The 12838-nt window shown below is 38.4% G+C and overlaps 1 protein-coding gene across 1 annotated transcript; it reads left to right on the forward strand.

Moving 5' to 3' along the window:
- The first annotated feature begins 9716 nt into the window (after window positions 1–9716).
- On the forward strand, window positions 9717–12010 carry LOC115012543 (promethin-like). The gene is made up of 5 exons (XM_029438210.1): window positions 9717–9855; window positions 10049–10155; window positions 10308–10476; window positions 10599–10744; window positions 11153–12010. Exons 2-5 carry the CDS (start codon window positions 10063–10065, stop codon window positions 11216–11218), a joined length of 474 nt encoding a protein of 157 aa, XP_029294070.1. The 5' UTR covers window positions 9717–9855; window positions 10049–10062; the 3' UTR covers window positions 11219–12010.
- Window positions 12011–12838: the final 828 nt, after the last annotated feature.

Here is a 12838-nt window from a genome sequence, read left to right on the forward strand (position 1 = left end):
CTTTCATGCTGTTATATAAAGTAGGTCTGTTTGATAAATGTACCGTCAGCCCTAAACCGTCTTCTCATGTGAAGCGTATACAAAGAGAGAGAAAAGGAGAAAAGGAGAGAATGAAGACAGAAAGATGGAAGGATGGAAGGACAGGGAGTAAAAACGTGTGTGTGTGTGTGTGTGTGTGTGTGTGTGTGTGTGTGTGTGTGTGTGTGTGTGTGTGTGTGTGTGTGTGTGCTTACTGCCAAGTCTTATGAGTGTGTTGCTGTCGTGATAAAGATGGATGAGTCTGTCTGCTGCTGTGATTGGGCTGCTGTTGTTTGTGAGTGTGTGCACATGCAAAGAATTCTTTATTTATTTAATTATTGAAATGGACCTCAGGCTGGTGTGTGAATTTTAGAGTCAAAGAAAAGGAGAAAAAAAGAGTAAAAAAGGTGAGAATAAAAATTCATCCTCTGAAAATCACTGCAAGAGAAAGACATTTTTAAATATATGTCAAGGCTATTTATTATATATGTCTATCAATATCTTCATATCATATATATATCTACATATATCAGAGGGTGTATTTGTGTATCTGACATTCAATCAGTAGGCTAACAGATGACAAATTGAGAAGAATTTAAAATGATCACATCCTGTCATCCTATTTTACAGTTTCCCTGTCTCTCCTCATATTCATACTGTGAAATCGCGCAAAGGCACATTAATAATGGCTGAATTCCATTTAGCTCTTTCCGTTTCCGTTTTGTCTACGTAATACCTCTTTTCTACTTACACTCAATATAAAGACTTCTAGAACTGCGTCTTAGTGGCTCTTAGTATCATAAGAAGTGCTACCAACCCTCTCACACTACCTACAGTGATTAATTTGATTTGATGCTACTGTAATGCCATAAATGTATTTAATAGAGCGAACACAGAACTTTTAAACTTTCTGAGCAGAAGGCAGCAGATGTTGAAGAAAATTAATGGATTGAAATAAAGTTCTAGGAATTATTATGATTATTATTTATGTGCCGGGCAAAAATAATTTGCTCTTGCAGTTTTTACTGCATCACAAGATCCTTCAGTTCTAGATGAAACACTTTGTGCTTTTCTCAGCTTTTAATGGCCCAAACACTTCCACTTAACCTTGACGAGGCACAATGAGGAGCTTTTAAAGTGTTTAAATCATAAGCTGCTCATGTAAAGTGTCTTTTATCTGCAAGGGGGGTGGACACAATAACAGAAATCCAATAAAATGACCCTGCAACATCTACTACTGACTGCATTGCGTTCACATTTATTGTGCTGTTGTACTGAACTGCATTGTATTTTCTAACATATAGGTATTTCAGCACATTGGTGTGTTTCTTTCACGGAGGTCGAATTCATTGCAGAGCTGTTCTATTGAATTGCATTATATTGTTATTGCTTCCACCCCGTATCTGCCTGTGATGTAGGTGTCTGTCTCTATGACCGCCTCAGGCTCTCGCCGAAATACTCAACTCATCTTCTTTACTGAGCAATAACTGCTATCATATTTTGTACAGTCGCACCAAGTGTTTGAGATTGGAAAAATAAGTAAATAAAACAGAAATAGGGAGGCTAGCCGGCAACACTCTGTGTTGTGACTAAACTGATGAGGTTCACGTCCTTCATGCAGAAAATCTCAGAAAAATTTGCAACAATTGATTATCAACACACAGATAATTGACTGACACGGCAGAAGACATCAGTAATAATTGGGATCAACAGAATTACAGCCACAAGTGTGTTACACCTGAGCTTCATTCTGACTCCGACTGCATCTGGTGGAAAATTACACCTTCACAGTGAAAACATTATACTCTGGGGGTGATCACTCTTCAAAGTGGTTCTTTAACTTTATTATATTCAGGGACACTGTGAGTTAAAGTGCAAATGCAAACAAGCATCTTCTAAGTAGTAAAATCTCCTGAAATGCAAAATGCCTTTTTTAACTTATCCCCAAACTTAATGCTGTGCAGTCAAACATAACTGCTTAAACCCACATAACTTTCTGAGTCTGAGATTTGTGATTGAATATTTTTACAGATAAACATGAAAATGGAGACCTGCTCAAAAAGCATTGCTCCATAGCGCTACTAGTGGTCAAAATACTCCCTATGGTACCTTTAATTTAATTTATATTGATGTTTATTTAGTCAAGAATATGTTTATGAGAAATGCCCCCCTAACGACCCTTCAAGTGTTCAAGGGTTTTACTTACTAAAAGGGAAAATTGGACTTAAGCAGTTCGAACCAATGGGTTGAGACCTAAAACATAAATCCCAGTTCAAACAGCTTATTCTTTTTTTGTATGATTTCACTTATACTTAAACTTTTTAAAAGTCATTGAATCATTGATCATTCGAGAGTGTGTAAGGTACAAAGGCCCCGATGCTTTGTTGCTTTGTGCGACATTAACAAACAAGCCTGCTGAGCTCTTATCCTAACAATCGCAGAGTCGCCTCATGTAGCACTCATGGCTTTCCTGTGATAGAGAGAGATGATGAATCCATGCTAATCCCCCTTTCATCACACCTCGCCCTTGTCCCTCGCTGCCTCGCCTGTGGCTCTGAATGCCTGCCTGTTTAATGTGCAACCTCCTCGGCTTTCATCTAGCTAACCACACCACCTTGATGTTGGAGTAGTGTTTGATTCAGGGTGGTTAGAGCATCACACAATCAGCAAGTCTAAACATCTACAGACACAAAAGGTCACCTGTGAAGTTGACAGCAATACTGTTGTATAGGTGAGATATTATTCACATGCACCTGACACAACATTTGTTATTGTTTGCATCATAAAAGGTTTGTTTAGTGAAAGACCACTGAACAGTTTGATCAGAGGGTATTCTACCATGTAGTGCACTGCAGCAACCCTTAAAACCCCATGAAATATGATAGATCCTAAGTTATGTTTCCTGTACAAAACACACACTGCTGCAGGAATTCCTCCTCTTGGTTTAAAATAATCAAGTGAGGTTTAATGAGCGAGTCCAGCAGCTGACATTAAAGCTCTGGCCCAGGGACAGAAGACACTCTCCCTGCCTTCCTTTACATTACAGGTCATTCCTCAGGGACACATTGTGAAGTAATGGAAAATGCAAAAGGATGGTTGCAGGTTTAATGAGACAGAGGAACTCCTCTTGCCGCTCAATGTTTTTAGCCCTTTTAATCCTTTTCCTCTGACTCAGACTCAGACAAAGGTGCAGCAAATAATGGATGAGGGTGTATTACTCTACTATTACCTTTCTTTAATAATGACCTCTTCCTCCTACTTTTTATTCTATCCTCTCTCGGGAGCTGTCACTAATCCTGCTTCAGCTTTTAAACGTCTCCCTGTTTAATCATAACTCAAACAGTGTATCAAAATGCAAGAACGAATGGCAGCAACAGCAATCCATCAAAGCACTGAAGCCACATGCATATCTGATGAGGAGTACAGTAGAAACAACAGAGTGCCACAACATTTTGCTGATCAGGTTCATTTTTCTTTCAGGTGCTGTTTTGTAAACCCACTGACCCAACTTTTGAAAAATTCCACATTGCTTTGTTATTCAAAGTTTGCGTTCTGATAGACTGCAGCGGCGCTGTTGATTCATTATAATTGAATGTGGGAAACACGCTGATTAAATATTGCAAATTCAATCACTGACCATAATGAGGTGGATGATAATCAAAAGAATCCTGATGTTTGGCTCAATTAACATACAAAGATAATTTAGTGTCATTGTACAACACATGTTGTGCAACAAAATGCCAATATAGTCCTATTCTGCTACATAATAAAAATAAAAATAAATATTTGTTGAGTGTGGAGAACGAGTTCACAGCCTAAAGAAAGCAGCTGCTCTGCAGTCTGGTGGTTCGGCAGCAGATACTTCTGTATCACTTGGCAGATGGCAGCAGGCTGTGACTTGGGTGAGTATTGTCCTTTAATATATTTTGCCTCTTTGCAGGCACCTCATCCCACCAATATCACTGATGCTCTGTAGATGTTATTAATGATTAATCACACGCTGCAGAGCCCTCCTGTCCTGGGACGTGCACAACCTATGCCTATTTGTAATGTCTTCGGTCAGGATACTTTTAATCTCTCCTCTGTAAAAGTTAACAAGAACTTTGCAGATTGAGATGTGAAATGACCATGTCAGGTTTTTTATGATGCTATTAGGAACTTAAAACCGTTCACTTGTTCCACCTCAGCTCCATTGATGTAGACAGGTGTGTGTCTTCAACCCTTTTTTCTAAAATCAACAATCAGTTCCTTGATTTTGCTTATGTTAAGGGATACGTTTTGCTCTGAGCACCACTCTGCAAGATTGTTGATTTCCTCTCTATATGAAGTCTCCTCGTTGTTTGAAATCTGGTTGTTGATGGTAGTGTCATCTGCGAACCTCACAACATAGTTCTCTTTATGTCGAGGCAGGCTGCAGGCATGGGTCTTCAGCGTCTACAGGTGGGTTCTGAACACAAAGCCCTGGGGGGCTCCAGTGTTCAACACAAGTGGAGGAGGTATGAGCACCAGATGTGTGAGAGCTGAGTGGAGGACAGTGGTGAAGGCATCCTCTGTGGATCTGTTGGCTCTGTATCCAAACTGGACTAAATATGAAGTTTAATCCAGCAGCCGCTAATTTAGTTTAGCATGAAGACTGGAAACAAGGGGATAAAGATTGGCCTGTTCACTACTTCAAGGATTCAAGGATTATTTATTGTCATTATGCAACACAGGGTTTCACAACTAAATGCAATTGTAGTTTAGTCCATTATGCTACACAAGAAAAACATGACAAAAAAAAACCGAACAAAAACAGTTACAACTTGTTTGAGCGTCCGCCTCTGTCCTGCAGTCAGCCTGTCAAGTGCGGTAACTTAATCTGGGATGCCAAGAAGGAGCCAGGTCTCGTAAAATGTGCGCACAGCAGTCTCTGATCTCCCATTGCTGGGTGAGCCAGAGCCTTGTTTCATCCATCTTATTTTCCTGCAACCGGACATCAGCCAGGAGCAGGCTGGGTAGTGAAATAGCCTCATGTTCTAGCTGGGATGGATTAGGTCCCATTTTGTCTCTCCTCATGCGGTGGTCACTCCGCCCTTGGTGGCATTAGATCTGGCAGGTCTGGCACTTCTAGCTGGGTGGTTCGTAAGATGTTGTATCTAATTAACATGTTGAATTTAAATGTTTTCATCCATACAAAAAACTAAAAGTAAAGACAACAATTCACCATTTTACAGGGAGTTAGCTTTGTGATTGACTATATGTTGGTTAGGACTGGTTGCCAGGCAACAAGCGGAGACTGCAACTAGTCCTAGCCAATGATCCTGGATAATTAACGGAGAATTGTCGTTTCTAGCCTCAGGTTTGAATACTAAATTAAACAACGAAAAGTTAGATAGCGGATAGCCCTAGCTTTGTAGTTATGTCTTAAACATACATCTCTCAGTATTGCTTATTTTAACAGTGTAAAAATGAACAATCCTCCTGTGTGTACTCTGTGTGTGCAGTGATGCTGCTGTTGTTGGTTAACCTATAGGTTTACAAGGACTCTGACTCATTTAATCTTCCAGGGAGCTCCCTTTGAGCCTCTTGCTCTCCCCGGTCATAGCAGGAACCGAAAGTGCCTCCCCTTCATCTGGCTAAATGACAACCACTGACAATAAGAACAATCCTATTTGACACAGGGCAGACTCCAAAGACATTGTGTTCTCCTGTGGCCAGTTGTTGACCGAGCACTGGATGGATAGAGACGGATAGTGTGGTGGAGAGGTGTGGGTATCGAGCGTGACAAGGGCGAAAAAACACCTCCAGGCCCCTCTTGTTTTCTCATGAAACACGGCATATGTTGACTGCAGCACGTCAGTGAGGGACAGACGTCAATAATGTGCACATGATATCATTTTAGAGGCCAAACATTAGGTGGACATGCATCAGTTAACATGGATCCACAGGAGATTTCCGACCTCTTTAAGTCCCTCCTCTCACAGTGATTAGTTTTTACAATCAGGAGATGTAAATTGGAATTTACTGACAGCCCATCAATCACATCCTGGCTGCAATATGTTGAACGTCTCGGCACGTGCCAGTAGACATATGGTAAAGTCAATTTGCTCTGAGACGCTCAGATATATCTTTGCACCACAGGTATATGGGAGACATCAAGAACATTCAATTTTCATCTACCCTCAAGTCGAGGAGTGTAATTTGTCTCAGGAGCCATGGAACAACTCTGTTACTTATTTTGTTGAACAAGAAAACAAGTTTATTATAAACATGTTTTGTGGTGGTAAGAAGAAACGGAGCTTCCTAGCTGGGAAAACATAAAATAAGTATTGAATCCGTTTACAAAACAGTAAAGTATGTATATACTCAGCATAATGAGCCCACAAAGGGTCATATATGTATATATATATATATATATATAACATATATGTGAGGGGTCGCAAGATGATTTACAGAAGAGGAAAGCACAACAAACATATTTATGTTAAACACCGTTCTGATCTTGGCTCTTTTTCCATCTAAATTATTGAATAATTGTAAGTCTTCTGTATTTCCACATGATTAAATAAGCAATTATGTTGGTCCAACTAAATTGAATTGGGTTAAGTTCACTTGGGTCAACATCTCATTGGACCAACATGTGTTTCATTCATCAGAATTAGTCATGTCACATTTAACCTTAACATTAAACACAACAAATTAATGTAATACTAACATATACTTATGGTTTGCTAATGAAACACGTGCACTAGTTTTAAATGGTACATACGTATACAGTTAGTAAGTTGTACGGAGCAGAAGTGTAAAACTATTTAACCTCCTCCCAGCTGCAGCAGCTGTGACAGAAGATGAATCTTTTCACTGGAAACTGAGGTCAGCTGTTGAACATCCAACTGCCAGTCAGGCCTTGTTATCAAGTGAAGAAGTGGGCGGACGTGTGGTTAAGCATGGCCGCAACCAGGCTGCGGCAAACTCCAAAATACAAGAAAGACACGTGGGGAATAGAGTCATGAAATTAAAAGCCTGGAGTAAAAAGCAGACAGCAGAAAGAAAAATGTAATTATTGGGAAGTCCTTGTTTTGTGTGTAGAGAAGAAGCACACACACTTGTGCACATGAAGTCTTGGTTCACTGAGTGCATTGTGTTTAGCAGTCTGGAGAAGTACTGTTGATGCAGTCTCTCTCTTACCAAATCATTCCCCTGTACTCAATACAAAAACAGAGAGATTAATTAGTATGGCCGGCAGCTGTAAATGGTCCAAATAGGCCTACAGTAAGTTGTCATCACAGGTCCCGAGGGGTATCTCTCTTTGGTGTAGCTCAAAACAGATCACACTGCAATGTATCTGTTATGTGCCCACATATATTTAATAGTATCAAAAACTCTAGGGGCTAACTTAATATGTGGGTGGCCGTGGCAACTCATATCTTTGATTGAAGAAGTAATCAGCGGTAGTGGTAAAGTTCAGTGATTTAATATTCTGATCAGTCGCACTGAGAAGTCTGCGGCTGTTGCCATCTAATAGCGGTGCGGAGCAGAAGGGAAGAAAGTGTGATCATTATTTCTAAGGAACAGTTTCAGTCAGACTGCTTGGAAGTAAATTCAGAACCCACTCTGCTGGCTCTCAGGAGAAATACTGTTGTGATTTCGCTGTGTATCCCTGAATAGCGTGCAATGGGTGGCTTCTTATCTCATACAAACAGTCCGCAAAGTATTTTCTATTTGATTCCTCAATTTGTGGCAAAAGTCACCTGAGAGAAAATAAGACAGAAAGAGTTTCCTTTATTTCACAAACAATCATTTGATAATTCCTCACCTGTCCAATAAAGACGATCGGTGGTTTATGGCGCAATTAGGCAGAAGCAGAGAAGGCTGGCCATGACATCCATCATAATTAATGACAACGGTCCTTTAATGACGATGAGTAATATGCCAGCGAAGGAGGAAAAGATATGTGGTTGTACGTGTGGTAAAACATCAATGTAGATGGGCAATCCCACTGTTATCAATTTTCGGTCCACTGTTATCTTTTATTATGTATTAGCCGTCTTATCTGGTTTCGTAAAGTGTCCTTGGGTGACTTGAAATGCGCTTACAAATATAATGTATTATTATTAGCAAAATGCAACAAAGTGAGAAACTGGCAAGATTACACTCAGAGGTCTCCTGTCTTTTTAATGTGTATGTAACTGTCTTTTAAAGGGCCAGTGTGAAGTGGGATCTATTAGCAGGAATGGAATGTAATGTTCATCATTTTCTTTTAATTAAAATGAATAAATCTTTTTAATTATTTATTTTCACCTCAAACTAAGAATGTGTTGTGTTTTTGTTGATGTCTACGTAGGGAGTGGGTTGTCTTCCACGGAGACCGCCATGTGTCTACAGTAGCTCACAACGGATAAACTCTGGCTCTAGAGCAGGGGTGTCAAACATGCGGCCCAGGGACCAAAACCGGCCCGCCAGAGGGTCCAATCCGCGGGATGACTTTGCAAAGTGTAAAAATGTGTTGTTTTGATCAGTAAAATACTGTTCCAGATACCTGTGACTAAATGTTTAGTGCCTTTGTAGATACACTGTGATCTGTACGTTGTAATGCACATGTTTAAAGGATAAACTGAGGCACTAAAACAAAGGGAAAAATGTGGAGTTGTCGTTATTTATATGTTATTATGCTCTGATGTTACTACTCCGGCCCACTTGAGATCAAATTGTGCTGTATGTGGCCCCTGAACTAAAATGTGTTTGATACCCCTGCTCTAGAGCCTTTCATGTTTTTACACGTTTGTAAAACTGCGGTAATTCCAGCTGCTGCCTGCATTTCATTGCTTCTAATAGTGTTATGGTAAGGATGGCCTCTGAGCGAGACGAAGTTCCTGAAACGATACTACGGCGTTGCAGCGGTTTTGCTTGCACTCGGAGGCTCTTTACTGTAAACGGAGGGGTGAGCAGAGGAGTTTTCATTTGGTTGCAATCTGCAACCACAACTCTAGATGCCGCCAAATCCCACACACTGGGATTAAATATTAGAAATGTGTTATAATCACACTAATAAATTGTACATTGTGATAAATAACGATTATGTTAACAGTGTATCTTTGCCTGATGAAGGTCTAGTGCCAAAATGTGAGACAGTTTGTGATTACTTGCAACTTTTGAGCTACTTATCCCTTCAGTACCTGTCTCATGAAATAGATAGAATAATCACAATAATAATAATAATAATAATAATAATAATAATAATAATAATAATAATAATAATAATCATAATAATCATAATAATAATAATAATAATAATAATAATAATAATAATAATAATAATAATAATAATAATAATAATAATAATAATAATAATCAGTTTATATTTCAGTATTATTTCCACTGAATTAATTCCATATTATTTCCACAAGTATACCATAAATAAACAAATATAGTATCTGGTTATTTAGGCTGTTTATTTATTATATTGTTGTTGTTTTTTGTTTTTTGGGTTTTTTTTAGCAAAATTCAGTATCAGTATTTTGATATATAGTTTGGTCTTATACTGATCTTGCCTATTTTAATTAGGATACTACATATTTTATGAAATGTAGATGCATGGCACTGAAGTGATTCTTCAGAGAAATAAAGCCTCCAGTGTTGTGCTGAAACATATTAGGTGAACAGTAGATGGCAGCAACAGTACCAACATGCATTTTAAACTCTACCAGGAATCCAGAAGAGGAAGTAGGAGGAGGAAGAAGAAGAAGGTGTGTTTTTAAGAAGGGTGTGTTGCTTCTGTTGGTTTGTCTGAGGCAACTGCAGGAGACAGTTTCATATGTTGTGAGCTGAGAATCAAACCAGGTGTCCTTCCTTTTTCAGGTTTGTACTTGTAAACTTAACTTTGTTAAATGTTTTCAGAGTTATTGATGGTGTAACACAGGACAGCTGTTAGTTAACTAAAGGCTTGTCTTAAGTTACAGTCACTGTTGATCACTTGAATCCTTGAGTCTCTATCTAAACTTGAATTTTAAAAAAAAGAAATGCACTAACTAGATTTTCCTTATGTCCTCAGTGTGGTGTGTGAAGATGGAGCACAACAACATAAACAGTGAGACTGGGAATCATCAGATGTTTGAAGGTTTGACCACACGGTTGAACCACTTTTATGATGACCACAAGGTAACACAAAACTAAGCGCCTGCATCTGTCCAACAATCTTCCTGTTATCTTAATTTTGTGTACATGTTTGCTTTCTCATCAGCACAGGGGACTGTGTTCCCTCCCAGCTAACTGACAGTGACAGCTGCATCTTGTCTCTCTCTCTTTAACAGGTAGCACAGCTGATAAATACAAGAATCGGGCAGTACCTGAGCAGCCACCCTTTCTTAGCTCTCATAGTGTTGATGTTCGGCGCCATGGCTGCTCTGCCTGTCGGAATGTTCCTCTCTTTTGCTCTTGTGACCATTATTATGTCGGCAGTAGGTTTTGTTTTCTTTGAAGGTATGTCTGATCATCTCAACATAAATGTTCTGTCTTCTCCAAGCTAAAATGTACTTATCTCACATAACTTTTTACTTAACTTATTATATCTAATCTCTACTATTTCTCTGTGTGTCTGTCAGTGTTCCTGTTGATTGTAGGCGGGTTGACTCTGCTCTCTGTGCTGTCTGGCATCGCCCTCTTCTCTGTCATGGTTTCAGTCGCCGTTAATGTGCTTTATATCCCCATCTCCAACGTCCTGAGACGCTATTACCAGAATCTGACAAAGGTAATGTACTGAGGAATCAGCAAGAGGTGTTTGGTGAATGAACACCAATGATTTGGAGTGTATTGTGAACAGAAGATGACCACACGCATGATTTTATTGTATCACCATTTCAACCACCTCCACTGCAAGGTAAGTTCAGCCTTAAAGATATATACAGTAGCCTACAATGTAGGCCCTACATCACCTGATGGAAATCTATAATAATCAATCATATGTCATTAATTTGAGTTCAAGTGTACATTATATTTAAAGCCGCATCTAACGCTTCTGTTAAATGTGGTTGTGGTGATACAATAAAATCAAAGTTGTTTAGTCATCCTGTTTTCTAAAAGTCTCCTCACGTTCATTTTAAAATCTGTGAAAATGTTTCCACATTGTATTCATTTGTTTTCTCTGTTGACCCACCAGCAAGATAAGGTCCAGGAGAAGGAGAGTGAATGTGAAACTTCAAGACTGAGCGAGACTTTCATGTAGAAAAGTTTAAAATCGCTGAGTGTGCCTTAAATCAGCACTACTGAGGCTCAGTGGGTGTGATTCAGTGGATTCAGACCCTTGAATGTACTTTATGTAACAGATTGTATAAGCACAAAGACTCCCTGTACGTCTAAAGCCTAAAGATTATTATTACATATTGTTCTAAATATCGAAGTGTCATTATCTCTATGTAGACATTCGATATAAGTGTAAAGTATCTACAACAGCCAACAGCCATAATAGTCAAATACAGAATATTTATTTTTGATCTAATCTGCAAGTTTTCTATATTTGCACTTTGCACATATCTTGAAATGGCTGCTCATTTCAAGATATGTTGAAAAAGAGAACAAATGTTGACTGCTGTCTGAACAGTATATATGCCTATTAGTAAAAAGAAATCACTACAATAAAACTGTTACATATTTATTTTTGCTGTTACCTTTTAAAATAGCACAATGTTGTACTTTTGTAGCTTTGAATAAATGCTCATCAGGACAAACGTTGGTACTGGTCTTCTGACCAAACAGAGAATGAGAAATGTCAGTAAACTTTAAATTATAATGGATTCAGAACGATGTATTCTTGGTAAAGATGCAGTGTATTGTGTGGCACACGCCAATTGATCTTGAATTGATTTATCAATGTGGTATAACTACTATACATTTTTCTTCATGGGAGAATATGTTGATGTATTACAAGGAACTGGAGATGAGTTTGGGAGGTAATGGTCTATCCTTTAGTATGTGTTTTGGGTGCAGTAATCTTTATTGGAATAAACTGAGTTTACTAAACAAATGTTCTGTGTAATGTCATTTCTTTCAGTATTTCTCAACCTTATTTCTGTCATAATTTCAAATATGTTTATATGGACTCCTTTCTGTTTTATACACGTGTACACTGGGATCGCAACATATGCAAAGGATTTGTTTACTTAATTTAATTACATGTTGCTTCCCTGACATGTTCAGTTTTGTGGTTTCAAATTCTAAAGAAATATAGAAGTAAGGAAATAAATGAAAGAGAAAAAGAATGAACATTTAAAAGTGCTGAATCCTTCTTGTAAAACAAGTTTGTTTGCATTTGATGTTACTCACCAAGATGTATTGTGTTTGCAAAGCCTATTATTGAGTATTAAGTATTTATAACTCTGTGTTGCTGCATTCCTTGACACATTTCCAGCTCCTGTAGAAATAGTGTTAATGTACATCATCACATGACAAACAAAAGAGGGACCCGCAGGTAAAAACACTGATCCACAGCCAGTGGTTGAATGTAACTAAGTACCATTACTTAGATACACATGAGGTACTTTTGCTTTACTTGCCACTAGATACTTCTTCTCCACTACATTTCAATGGGAATTATTGTACTTTTTACTGCACTAGATTTATTTAGCTTTAGTTACACAGGAACAGCTTATGAAATGTTTTATCATAAATTAAAGTATCCAGCAGTATACGCAAGTACAACTCAAAGAATTAGTGGATTAACTGATTAATATAATAATTAACTTAACTATTTTCACATTTTTTTTAAGCTAAAAGGCCAAACATTTAATGGTTTAAGCTTCACAAAGCTGAGGATTTTCTGCTTTTCTTTTATATTTAATAATGTTGG

Source organism: Cottoperca gobio, chromosome 8, assembly GCF_900634415.1.
Source record: "Cottoperca gobio chromosome 8, fCotGob3.1, whole genome shotgun sequence".
NCBI lineage: Eukaryota > Metazoa > Chordata > Actinopteri > Perciformes > Bovichtidae > Cottoperca > Cottoperca gobio.

What these genes read in the sequence shown, in the direction of transcription:
- LOC115012543 (XM_029438210.1), top strand. Translation starts at nt 10,063, where the DNA reads ATGGAGCACAACAACATAAACAGTGAGACTGGGAATCATCAGATGTTT. An exon ending in ACTTTTATGATGACCACAAG is followed by an intron (nt 10,156 to 10,307) that starts GTAACACAAAAC and finishes TCTCTTTAACAG; the next exon opens with GTAGCACAGCTGATAAATAC. An exon ending in ATTACCAGAATCTGACAAAG is followed by an intron (nt 10,745 to 11,152) that starts GTAATGTACTGA and finishes TTGACCCACCAG; the next exon opens with CAAGATAAGGTCCAGGAGAA.